The 13,591-nt window shown below is 41.7% G+C and overlaps 1 protein-coding gene across 1 annotated transcript in view; it reads left to right on the top strand.

Annotated features, from left to right (window-relative positions):
- MICAL2 (microtubule associated monooxygenase, calponin and LIM domain containing 2) overlaps positions 1 to 13,591 on the top strand; it is a 213,397-nt gene that overhangs the window by 156,431 nt on the left and 43,375 nt on the right. The window contains exons 29-30 of the mRNA XM_031460007.2: positions 1,831 to 1,985; positions 3,509 to 4,856. Of these exons, the coding sequence (XP_031315867.2) occupies positions 1,831 to 1,985; positions 3,509 to 4,856 (1,503 nt within the window). The remainder of the gene's footprint in view (positions 1 to 1,830; positions 1,986 to 3,508; positions 4,857 to 13,591) is intronic.

Raw genomic sequence — 13,591 nt, 5'->3', positions numbered from 1 at the left:
AGGAACATGGGTAGAGACCCCACTAGCTGGGGTGAGGTGGGGATGAGACAGAGAAGAGAGGGGGCAGCTCCCAGGTCATGACCTTGGGAACCCCAAGGCTTTCTGGTCAGCTTGCTTCCCAAGGTGTCCTGGCTTTGTGCCAGAATGTTCCCGGATGGCTCCTCGGGGGAACAAAAAGGCAGTCTGTTGAGCTGAGGGGACCTTGAGGCAAGTTCAGGAGTTTGACTCAGGAGGTGGCAGAGAGAGGAGAACGAGGGGGCGAGGAAGAGGAGGAGAAGGAATCTGGCAGGAATTTGGCAAGCCGAAGGCAGGAAGCAAGGCAACAACTGACTCACAACTTTTGCCTTTTTAGGCTCGAACCATCTCCCTGTGGGCTGAGATGGGGGTTTGGGTGATGGCAGGCCGGCCAGCCACCTCCCCCGTGTCAGCTCCTGGCAGCTGCTTCCTGCCACCACCCTCAGATCTGTTCCCCTGAGTTACCTTCCCCCCAAAGCGTTCTGGGGGGCTGGCTTCCCTCGGGGAAGTGGCCAGCTTCTCAGAGCCCAGGACAGGATGTGTGCTCAGACACGCGTACATCTGTGTATGAGGAAAGCAGGACGGAGTACTGACAATCCCCCTGCGTGGTTCCCCTGTGCAAGTGGGTCTAGAAGGAACCCTTGGGGTGATGCTTGGGTCTGGCCTGGCCTCGGTGGGTCCCAGAGGAGGAGCCTCTCGGCCAAAGCTTTGGGGAAACGGGCCGGAGGATAATGCTAAGAAGCAAACTGAAATCTGAAGGCTGGACACCTTGGAGGGAAATGGAAAAAGATCAGCTGAGAAGCCAGGAGCAGGGAGTCTGACTGTATTAGGGAGTCTGACTGTATTAGGGAGTTAGAGACAGTGGCCCTGGGAAGTCTCCGGGAAACGGCTCACAGGAGCGCTGGCTGGGCTGAGGGCATGACACTGAGCGGGCAGATCTGGACTTGAGCATGGCATCTTCTGAATCCCTCTGAGGACCGATTATGGGCATAGTCCAAAAGGGAGACAAAATGCTTGAGAGTTTAGGTTTGCAGTGACTAGGGGCTATGTGTGTGCATGTGTGCACTCCCGAGAGAGAGGGAGTGAGATTGATCTTACAGGCGACAGCTGCCAGAATTCCACTGTAACTGGGCTAATTGATTTCAGCCCCCACAGTTCAGAATGAGGCTCGTCCTCTGGCCCCGGCTGCACTCCTGTCTCCTGTCAGTCTGAGTACATCCCTGCATCTTACTTGTTCCCTGACTGATGGGAGGTTGGCACAGACCCCACTACATGTGCTTCAAATGAATTGATACTCATTATAGTCTCCCTCCCTTGTGTTCTCGTATAATCTCAAACTAACGTCTCGTCTGAGAACCCCTTGGTGCACGTGTGAGAAGGAAGAGCCTGTTTCCCTGGCAGTGGCTGCCTGGCCTGTGGGAGTGGTCAGGCGTGGGGTGGGCAGGGGCCTCAGGTGGTTTACTGACTGGGTGATTTAACGTAGCCCCAGCCCTGACCCCATGCCTTTAGGGCAAATGTTAGAGGTAGCTGTCTGTTTCTAAGAAACACCCCAGAGAGCCCTGCTCCACCTTTTGGGAACATTCGCACGTGAGCATGAGACATAGTGGCTCTTGGACTTTCCTTCCTTCCCCTATGGGAGCCTGACACTCCCACATCTCTCCTTCCAAATCCCAAGCTGTGGGCTCCGGGACCTCTGAGTCCATCTCTGGCATCTTCCTCCCTCTGACTCTGTGTACAGGAGCATCACCTCCTCTTTTCATGATGAAATAAGGAAATCATAACTCTGTAATGGAGAATGTGTTCTTTCCCTGGCAGATTTGACAACAACAGTAAACAACAAGAGAACCATGTTGCCCTCAAAGGAAGCTTCTCCTTCTCTTTCTCCTTCCTCGTCTTCTTCGCCTTCCCCACCATCTTCTTCCTCAGCTGGTGTCCTGGGGAAAGGCCTGGATCAGCCCTCCCCGCCTCAGGTAAGTGCCTGGGGGCCGCACAGGTGCTAGGAAGGTGGGCTTCCTGTGCTCCTCCCACTTCCACACTGAACTCTGGATTCCTAGCACCCTTAGTCACCGCAAGGGTCAAGCCAGGCCAGAGAGATGCTCTGCCAAGAGTCCACCCTTCTTTACTTGTCCTTTTCGTCTAAAAAAAATTTTTTTTATTGAAGTATAATCGATTTATAATATGTTAATTTCTGGTGCACAGCATAGTGATTCAGTTATAGATATGTATATTCCTTTTCGTGTTCCTTTTCATTACAGGCTATTAAAAGGTATTGAATATAATTCCCTGTGCTCTACAGTGGACCTTGCTGTTTACCTATTTTATATATAGTGGTTCGTATCTGCAAATCTCAAACTTCCAATTTATACTTTCCCCCTTCCCCCCTGGTAACCATACCATATGATATCACTTGTATGTGGAATCTAAAAAAATGGCACAAATGCACTTGGCCCTTTCCTGAAGGTGCACCCTGCTCCTTCTCAGCCAGCCACTCACTCACTCACTCAGCAGACTTTAGGGGCATGGAATCTGGGCTGGACTGTGGGAGGCAGAGGCACCAGGACTTAACACTCTGCCCTCAAGGACCCCACGGAGGGCACTGAGGAGCTGCAGCTGAAGGATGGCGGGCCCAGAACTGAGGGTGCCTTTGGTAGCAGCTGAGAACCTTGGAAGTAACATCCCCCTTGAACAGAAAATGGCATCGCTGTGAGTCTAGGCAGGGCTGGACTCTCCTTCAGTGTGAAAGATTGCACCTCTGCTACCTGCCTGGCCCTGTTCTAGGCTCTGGGAAGCAGAACACCCGAGACAAAAACGTCCATGCTCTTGTGAAGCTCCTGTCCCATGACCAGAGCTCCTGACAGGGCACAGTTCATCCTTCTAGAGTCTGCTATGTTCTTTCTTTGCCAAGGACCAAGCTCTTGCATGCTAGAAATGGCCACTCGTTCAGTGCAAAATGTGAGGCATAGTCAGGTTTAGAAGGGTCATCGAAGATCCTGAAGGCTATCCTGCCGCCACAGCTCCAAGCCGGAAGAGTAGCTGTTTCTCTTTACCTTAATGGTCTCCAAGGAAGAAGCCCTGGTTTCTTCGTTGTTGGAGGAACATGCCTATGGGTGGGATGTGCCCATTAGTAGGGACCATGGCCAAGCCAGGCACAGGGTATTTGTCCTTCCCTATGAGCCTGGCCACCCACAGGGGCCAGACCAGCCCTACCCTCACTGGCCCAGGAACTTGTCAGTGACTTTGCCTTCCCTTCTGGCCTCCCACCCAGGAAAGCCTTTGATCAGAGCTGATATGGGGGCTCTGGGCCAACTCCAGCCCATTCCAAGGCAGCCACTTAGAATGAAGAGTGATCCTCTGAAATCATCCCAGGTAGAATTCCTTTTGTCTAGATCTGGAGAGAGGAATGGAGGGGGCTGTGGACTGAGATGTGTCTTCCTCAGGTAAGTAAATGCTAGGAATTTCTAAATCACTCCTACTTTTTGTCCATCCCCTCCAGGTGACAGTTTACAACTCCCCCTCGCAGGTCTCGAGGGATCATTTCAGTCCTTCCACCCCAATCTTTCTGAGGCGAGCCAGGGCCCGAGGAGTACCCAAGGAAATCCCCCTATATTTGCCTCATGACCACGTGCTGGAGAGGGCAGAGTACTGCCTGGTGACACCTGGTGGAGACAGCCTTGCCAGCCCCAGGCCACCCGACCCTGCAGAGATGGCTTCTGATGAGTGTCAGGAGGGAGGGGCCCCTTTCGGGGGTTCCAGAAGCATCCACAGAGGTCCATACCCCATGGGAGGGAAGGACAGCTGCTTGCCAGACCAAGAGCTGTCTCCCAGGGCTGGAGAAGACCCAGGAGAAAGGAGTACCAGACTCAGGAGGGGAGAGGAGAGTGGGTCAGAGCTGGCAGAGGGGAAGAAGTCGGGCTTAAAGAAGCTGGTCCTCACTCAGGAGCAGAAGACCAGCCTCCTGGATTGGAATGACTCCAACCCTGAGAGCTTGCACCTGGAAGCCGGGGCACGACTTTCCCAGAAAAGCGCTGAGAATGGTAGAGGAGGCCGTGCGCTGAAACCAGTCCGCCCCTTGCTACTCCCTCGGACAGTGGGAGAGACCCTGCCAGCCCAGAGAGAGGCTCAGGAAAAGATGGGGACCCCAGCCGAACCGGCTCCAGGGGAGCGAAGTGTGGCCCCGCCCAAGTCCCCACTGAGGCTCATAGCAAACGCCATCCGAAGGTCTCTGGAGCCGCTCCTCCCCAGCTCCGATGGTGGGAGGAAGGTCTGGGCCAAGTCAGAGTCAAAGGCTTTGCCCACCAGCCCACCCCATGGCACTCGCTCGTTCAGCCTTTGGAAAAGCAGCTCCAGTAAAGACAGGGACCAGCAGTCCCCCAAGAAAGACAAGGCAAGCAGGGCCTCAGCCTTCTTCTCCCTAGGCGCCCCCCCTACCAGGGCTGCCCAGCCCTCGGACCCGGGCCCTCATGACCCTGCCCTCCGCACCCACAGTTTGCCCAACCGGCCATCCAAGATGTTTCCTGCGTTTGTGTCCCCATCCTACAGCAAGATGGAAGATGTCCCCACACTCCTGGAGAAAGTGAGCTTGCAAGAGACCTTCCCAGATGCTTCCAGGGTTCCCAAGAAAAAAACCTCACTCTTCTCCTCCCTCAGACTGAAAGACAAATCTTTTGAGAGTTTCCCCCAAGTATCCAGACCAAGAAAGGACCTCCGAGACCTCTTTGGCAGCCCCAAGGGGAAGGTGCTGCCCGTGGGCAGTGCCCAGGCCCTGGAGAAGCTGGTGCCGCCCGTCAGCAGCGCCTGCCTGGGGCAGAGGCTCCATGCTCCTTCTCCGGAGAAAGGTGCAAGTAAGTGGCTCTTTCCTAACAAAAGTCTACTGTTCAAACCGGGCAACTAGTTACCCTTGTTGGATTAACAAGCAGGCCTCTTTCACCTTGTTTTGCTTCTCAAATTGAATTCTGACAAAAGTAGGAAAACTTGAATTTGAAAAAAATCTGAAAAAGTTAAATTTGGAACGATTATAGAAAGTTTTGAAAGAGACACAGAATCAACTGTAATTACACCACTTTCCCATTCATTGTCCATATGATTATTTTTCACTAAGTTATATATAAAATTTTATATCTTTTTAAAGCAACATTATATCATAGGTATTAAGCCACTTACCTTATAGTCTACATAAATGTGATTTAACGGCTATAGTATATTCTATCTAGTGGATATGTTATTATTTAATGAACTATTTTCTTATGGTTTAACTTATTGATATATACATTATATATGAATATATTTATATTTTATGTATGGTATTGAATGAACATTTTTATGCACATAGCTTTTTCTTTCCTTTGAATTATATTTTTTAGCATAGGTTCCAAGAAATGGGATTCCTGATTGAAAAATGTGAATTTTTGAAAGATTCTTTTAACTAACACTGACAACTTGTGCTTTAAAAGAGAATTGCATGGGTTAAGATTACATAGGATCTCTCTATGTTATTTCTTACAACAGCATGTTACAAATTTCAGTTGAAACAAGGGAAAGGCACCAGTTTATATCCCACAGCTAATGATGAGAGCACCTTTTTCATCATGCTGTCACCTGCGTTGTATATTATATATCTTAAATTTTGCTATTTTACTAGTCAAAAAAAAAATGGTGCCTCTTTTAAACTTTTTTTTTTTCATCACTAGCTTTAACACATTTATGTGTATTTGGCTACCAATGGGACTTAGGCTTTTATGTTTAAATCTGATTATAATTTTTCAAATTATAAAATTAATATATCAACAAATCAGAATAATTCAACAGTAAGGAGATATTTTTTGAAAGTAATGTGTAATCTCTCACCCCATTCTCTTCTTTGCCAAAGCATTGGGACATATCCTTAGAGAAAACACTTACATGATTTCTTTTTTTGTTGTTGATATTTGTTTGATTGCTTTAAACAAACTGATTCTACCATCCCTATTGCTGAGAACTTTGTTTTTATTCATTGTTAAAAACTTTTTTAAAATTTAAATTTAATTTTGGAGCTTTCAGTTTTCAAGCAAAACAATTATTTCTCCCTTTTGGTGCTTTAATCATAAAGCTATATAGATTAACAAGAGACTTTATTTTCAGCCAATTCAAGATAAGCGTGGGCAGGCTGAAGTCCACCCTTTTTATTACATCATAAACTTTGTGTTGTGCATTTTTTTCATAGATAATACATTCACATGGCTCAAAATAAAAGGGTACAAAAGGCACAAAATAAATAGCCCTATCTCCCTTTCCTGTCCCTGAGCATCCAGTCCTATCCCCGATGACAGATATTATCATCAGGTTCTCGAGCATACTTCCAGACAAAATTTATGAATATATAATCAAATTTACATATTATATATTTTCTTTTTTGCACAAATAATAGCACGCTAGCGTATTGAATGCACTTTTTTAACTTTTGATTTTATTTTGGAGATTATTGTGTATCAGTACATACAGAACTTTCTCCTTAATTTCATAGCTACATGGTATTCCATTGTGTAGATGTACCATACTTCTTGTAGCCAGTCCCCTATGATGGGAAATTTAAGTATTTCAAATCTTTTGCTATTGCAAACAGTGCTATGATAATGAGGAACTTGGACCATTTGGCATATGTGTGAATTTAACCTGTAGGATAAATTCCTAGAGGTGGAAATTCAAGAACGGAGGATATGTGAATTGGGAATTTTGATAGATATTGCCAAATCGTCCTCTGTCAAAGTGGTTCTGGTTCATACTCCCGGCAGCAACGTATGAGAGGGCGCCCTTTTACCTGCGCTAACCAGTGTGTTATCCAACTTTTTTTAAAAATCTTTACCAGCCTGGTAGGTGATTGAGCATCTTTTCATATACTAAAGTCATTTGTATTTCCTTTTCTGTGAGCTATTGTTTCTGTCTTTAGTTTTCCATTGGGTTGTTCATATTTTTATTAAAGATATGGAGGGATTCTATTGAAAGGGAGACTTAGCTCGTTTCTTTTGGTATAAATTACAAATACTTTTTCCGGCTTCTTATTTGTGTTTAACTTTGTTTATAGTGATTTTTGTCATATAAAATTTTAATTTTATATGGTGGTTGTAGCAATTTTTCATTTTATGGCTTCTGGGCTTCATATAATAATTCAGAAGGAAATTTTTCTAAGTTTATAGAATGTTTTCTTATAGTTTCTTTTAGTCTTGTTTGTTTTAGATTTTCTTACTTTTATATATTTACATCGAGATTATCCTAATATAAAATGTAAGCTATGGGTCCAATCTTTTTTTTTTCAGATGTCTCCTTGGTTATCCTAAAATAATTTAGTGAATAGCACATCTTTTTTTCCTCTCTTACGTGAGATGACATGTTTATTATATGTAAAATTCCTGTACTTGGACTGATTTCCATACCATCTACTATGTTCTATTGAGTTGTCTGTTATGTGTCAGTACCATTATTTCCTTTGTATATTTATATATTTTAAAATTTTTATATTTTACCATTTAGTAGAAAGAGTATTTCATTATTGATCTTTTTTTTCAAAATTTTCCTGGCTCTTCTTGCTTGTTTGATATTCCACATGGCCTTAGCATTAGCTTGTCTATGTACCAAAAAAATCCTATGAGTACTTTTATGGGATTAACTAACTGGTTAAGAATCTACTACTTTATGATATGAGTTGCTTTTCCATTTGCTCGTATCCTTTTTTGTGACCCTCTAGAATATTCTAAACTTGAAATCATATAGATCTTATATATTTTTTATTGGGTATGTTCATTTTTGTTGCTATTATAAATAAGATATTTTCCATTTTATCTTCCTGCTATTGTTTGTATATATGGAATTTATTGATCTCGTATAGCAGTTTTGCACCATCTATTTTTACTGAATTCTCTTTGCTTGTGAAAGTTTTTCAATGGTTTCTCTTGGGTCCTACCCCAATATGTAGTCATAACATCTGCAAATAATGATAATTTTACCTCTTGTTTTTAAGTTGTGTACCTTTAACTTATTTTGTTTCCTAGTTTCTTTGGTTTCCATAATCTCCAGGACAACATTAAAGTAGCGATAATGGTTTCCTTATTATATTCTTAACTTTAATAAGAATGTATCTCATTAATAAGAATGTTTTCCCATCAAAGTATGGTGCTGGCTTCTGGGTTGACCCAGATGTATTTAGTCATTTTAAGAAAATAGCTAATAGCTATGTAGTCCTATTTTATTAAAAGTATTTTTAATCATAAGTGGATGTTGAATTTTATTAAATGTCATTTCAGCACCTTTTGAGATTATTGTATGATTTTTTCCTGCATAGTTTAATTAATGTTATGAATTATGTAATAGATTCACTGATACTGAACCATCCATATATTGCTAAAATAAATACCATTTGGTCATGATGCCTTATTGTTTTAATATACTCTTCTGTTTGCTAATATTTTATTTAAGATTTTTGCATCAAATTTGTAGGTAAGATTAACCTTTAGTTCACTTATATCACATTTATATGGCTTCTGTATGTGCTGATTAGAATAAGTTGGGATAAATGTGTTTTCCTGATTTATTTATCATGAAGAGCTGCATTCATTTATATTCATTAGGAAATGGTGTGACTTCCTTGGCTCAGAACAGAATTGGAGTGCAGAGAGTAGAGTTAGGTTAAGGCTGACCAGCTCTGGAAATAGTGCCTGGCCCCTTCACATAGAAGAGATTTGTGTTCCTCAGATGTTCTTATGTTAGTTTCCTAAGAATGTACAGATTTTACCTACCCTCTCAGATCAGATGCATTAGTTTGCTTTTATTTCCTTGCTCTTGGCAAGCCAACCCCCCCCCCCAACACACACACACACTCTACACTGCTCATGTCACATTTAACTTGCCAGATACACACTTCCATGCCATAGAGGGAGAAAACAGTACTGACATGGAAAGTGAGAAACTTTCAAAGCTTGATCAAGTGGAAATACCTCCAATTTATAATCACTTGAATAAGAGCCAGCTGAAATTTAACTTTTCTTATTTTTATAACACATCTTGCCAGGTAAATAGTAAACATAGATCCCTCAGTCTTTAAGTTACTTAGGGGCATCAACTGATTTCAAGCACTTACTAGCGCCAATTTTATACATACAGTTTTAATGCTAATTATTATTCCTGTATATAATTAAACAAGACACCTTGAGAACATCTCTTTTTTATTTTTGTGTAAAATATTTAGTGCAGTATAAAATACATACAGAAATATTAAGTATGCAACTGATGGATTTTTGCAAGGGGCACATTTGTGTAATCGCCTTGGAGATCAAGAAATGGAACATTTCACCAGCACTCAGAAGCCTCCCTTCTGCTTCTTCCTAAATATAATGCCACCCAACAAAAGTACTTACCATCTGATTTCTTTCATCTTCGATTACTTTCACAGTGTTTTGACTTTATAGATATTTAATCATTCAGCCTGTGGTCAGTAAAATTCTAAAAGGGCCCCAGGCTGTCCACACACTTGCCCTGTGTAATCCCGTCCTCTCGAGTGTCAGTGGGAATGTGAAGATGACGGCGTTCACTTCTGTACTTAGGTTATGGGATTTTGCAAATGTAATTAAGTTCCAAACCAATTGAGTTTGAGTTCATCAAAAGGGAGATTATTCTGGGTAGGCCTCACCTAATCGGGTGAGCCCTTAACAAGGACTGGGCTCTTTCTGAAGTCAAAAATTCAAAACATGAGAAAGACTTGATCCTGCTGGCCTTGAAGGAGTAAAGTGTCATGTTGTGAGAGGGCTTATGGACAGGAGGCCCCTAGGAGCTACAGGCAGCTGACAGCCAGCAAGAAAATGGAACCCATGTCCTACAACCACTAGAACTGAATCCTGCCAACAGCCTGAATGAGCAGGAAGAGAGCCCTTAGCTACAGAGGAGACCCCAGCCCCGTGGACTCCTTGCCTGCAGCTTTGTGAGATGCTGAGCAGGGGAACCGGTGGAGCCAGGCCTGAACTTCTGACCTACACAACTGTGAGATAATCAGTGGGGGCTATTGTAAGCTGCAACATGGTGTTCATGGCTCCCACAATACAAAACTAATCCAAGTATATGCTCTTTTGTGCCCGGCTTATTTCATTAAAATTATGCAGGGGGTGGTGGGGGGAGGGAAGACAGGTTGATACGCGTAGCAGTGGTTTCCTCTTTTCCACCACTGCGGTTTATTCCCTTGTATGAATATGCCGCTCTTCATTTGTGCAGTCTGATGCTGGGCACTTAGGTTGTTTTCAGTTGTTTTTATTGTGAAGAACGCTGCTTTCAGCACCTTATACATATCTTTTCTGTTGAGTACTGTCAAAGATAAACAAAGCTGGATACTAGTTAAAGTGGTAAGGACAGAGTTTAATGAGTAATTGTTACAGTAAGGAAGAGGGTTCAGCACGAACCGGACTCAGCTTTGATTTTGACAGAGGTGGCTGGATGTTCGACAGGAAGAATGAGGGAGTAGGGAGAGGGCTGAATGGGGGCCTCAGCAGAATCAAGGGAGTGAAAGGTTCCACAGGGTGGGCCCATGTAAATGCTGATCAGGCCAGCTGGGTCTGCTACTGGGCGGTGGTGGAGGTTAGGCTTCCATCCTCCCTTGGAGACTGGGAGACAGAGGCCTTGTCCATCCTGAAGATTGCATTTGAAAGGACTGGCCTTCCAGTTCCTTGGGAAGAACACTCCAGAGTGGCAGGAGATACATACACATCTCAAAAGGACAGAGGAAAGATTGATGATTGCAGGTCTTTTTTAGTAAAGGCTCCAAGAAAGGGTGGTCAGGAGGGAATAGACAGGTGTTGGCTAAAACCAACAGTAAATTCATCAGTCTTGAGTTTTCTCAGGCAGGTACTTGAGGGGGACTGGGTCCTCCTCATCTGAGGGATGTGGCCTTGAGCTGTTAGAAACTGCTAGTGTTTAAGGCTTTCAATGCAGGATAAGGTGAGTGGGCTAAACTGTTTGTGTTGAAACTCTGGTTGTTACGGGCCAAGGTTGAGGTCCAGCCAAGAAGAGGGTTCAGGGAGCTTGGCTAGAGTTTGGTGGAAGAGAGAATCTGTCAGTACCTTCCGAGAGTGGAACTGTTAGGTCGTGGGCTCAGGTATCTATGGTTTTCTTTAGTAGACACCATCAGACAGGAGAAGACAGTATCTTCTCCCACACTTGGGCTCACTATTTCACTCTCTAAAGATGTTTTTGATAAGCAGAAGCACTTATTCTAATGAAATCAAAGTTATCAATATTTTCCCTTATTGTTGATTTTTGCGTTCTGTTTATGAAATCTTTCCCTACTCTGAGGTCATGAAGTTACTGTTGTATAGTACCTTCTAGAACTGTGCTTCCAATATGGTAGGCACTATTTCACACTTGAGATGTAGCTAGTGTGAGTGAGGAACTGAATTTTTAATTTTATTTAATGTTAACGAATTTGAATTTTAAAACTGAAGCAGTATAAATTTTTTTTTCTTTAGATAGAATTATATTTCACTTTAAACATTAAAATTTTATTATCTAAGCCAAGATGTGCTGTAAGTGTAAAATACGCACCAGATTCTGAAGACCTTGTATAAAGGAAATAATATAAAATATCTCATTAATATTTTTATATTGATTACATGTTTAAATGATAATATTTTGTAATTTGAGCTAAATATATGATTAAGACTAATTTTGTTTTATTTTTACATTTTTGTTTGTTTGTTTTTACATTTTTTAATCTGGCTGCTAGAAATTTTTAAATGGCCTATGTGGCTCATATTGTATTTCTATTGTACAACACTGTTAAAGAAGCTTTATTATTTCACCTTTCCCAATTAAGTCTACAACCAATGTAGGATAGATTTTTGTGTATTCTGTGAGGTAGGGTGAGGGTTGTTTTTTTTCCATGTTGTTATCCAGTTGATTTAGCAGCACTAAATAAAAAGATCATCCTTTCTCCCCACTTCATTGTAGTGACACTTTTGTCATAAATTAGGCTGGTTTGTTTTTGAACCTCCTATTCTCTTCCACTGGTTGGTTTGTCTGTCCTTGCACCTGAATCACACTGCTTTCATTATGTGGTTTTATAGTAAGTCTTCACAGTCTGAAGTAAATCCTCTACTTTGTTTTTCTTCAAGATTGTTTGGATATTCTTGGCCTTTTGCATTTCCATATGACTTACAGGATCAATTCATCAATTTCCACAAAAATATTTTCTGGACATATGACTGGTATTACATTGACTCTCTAGATAAAATTGGAGAGAATTAATAGCTTTGCAATATTAAGTCTTCAAATCCATGGACATGATACATCCCTGAGGACTTCTGCAATTTCTGTCAGTGCTTTGTATGATTTTCATTACATATATTCCCTGGTATTTAATTTTTTTGTGTGCAGTTATAAATGATACAGTTTTAAATTGATTAATTTTGGCGGGGAGGGTATAGCTGAAGTGGAAGAATGCATGCTTAGCATGCACGAGGTCCTGGGTTCAATCCCTTGTACCTCCACTAAAATATATATAAATTAATTAAATAAATAAATTACTCCCCCCCCAAAACAAACAAACAAAATGATTAGAGACATTTGATTACTTGAGAATACTGAGTCTTCTAAGAACATACTAAAGCCTTCTATTTAATCAGAGTTCTTAACAGTTATGGATGTGAGTCCTTTATCTGTGTGCTTGCAAATATTCCCTCCCACTTAGTAGACTGTCTCATCAGTTTCATCATCATCCAAAGAATAGAAGATTTTAATTTGATGAAGTCAAACTTAAATTTTTTTAAAATAATTTGAGTTATTTCTAAGAAATCTTTCTAAACCCAAAGTCACTAAGACTTTCTCCTGTTTTTTCAGTTTTACAGCTTTTAGCTTTGAGGCTTGAGTCTATAATCCAATTTTAATTAATTTTTATAGTAAATAGAAGTCAAGGGTTTTTTTGCCTGTAGATAGCCAATTATTACAGCACTACTTGTTAAAAAGACTCTTCTTCCCCCACTGAATGACTGTGGCATCTTTATAGGTAATCAGTTGACTGTACATATGTGGGTTTAATCTCTGTGCTCTCTAATCTGTTCCGTTGAACTATGTGTTTACCTGACACCAACAGCATGCTCTCCTGATCTTGGTAGCTTTATAGTAAGTCTTGTAAACAGGTAGTAGGAGTCCTCAAATTTTGTTCTTAAAAATTATTTTGGCTAGACTAGTAAGTCTTCTGTGTTTCCATATAAATTTTAAATTTAGCTTTTTAATTTCTACCAAATAAGCCAGCTGGAATTTTGACTGAGATTGCTTTTAATCTATAGATCAATTTGGGAAAAATGGATACCTACTGAGTCTTTCAATCCATGGAAATGGAATATCTCTCAATTTATGTAGGTTTTCTTAGTTTTCAGTGTGTAGGTCCTACACATATTTTGTATCACTTTAGAATTTCTTTTTTTGGTTGTTGCTATTGTAAATGGAATGTCTTTCTTAATTTTGATTTTCAGTTCTTCATTGTTAATGTATAGAAACACAATTGACTTTTTATATTGTCCTTGCTAAACTCACTTATTATTCTAGTAGCTTTTTCTGTGAGATACTC

Source organism: Camelus dromedarius, chromosome 12 (genome assembly GCF_036321535.1).
Source record: "Camelus dromedarius isolate mCamDro1 chromosome 12, mCamDro1.pat, whole genome shotgun sequence".
NCBI lineage: Eukaryota > Metazoa > Chordata > Mammalia > Artiodactyla > Camelidae > Camelus > Camelus dromedarius.
This window is presented reverse-complemented; position numbering and strand designations above follow the sequence as displayed.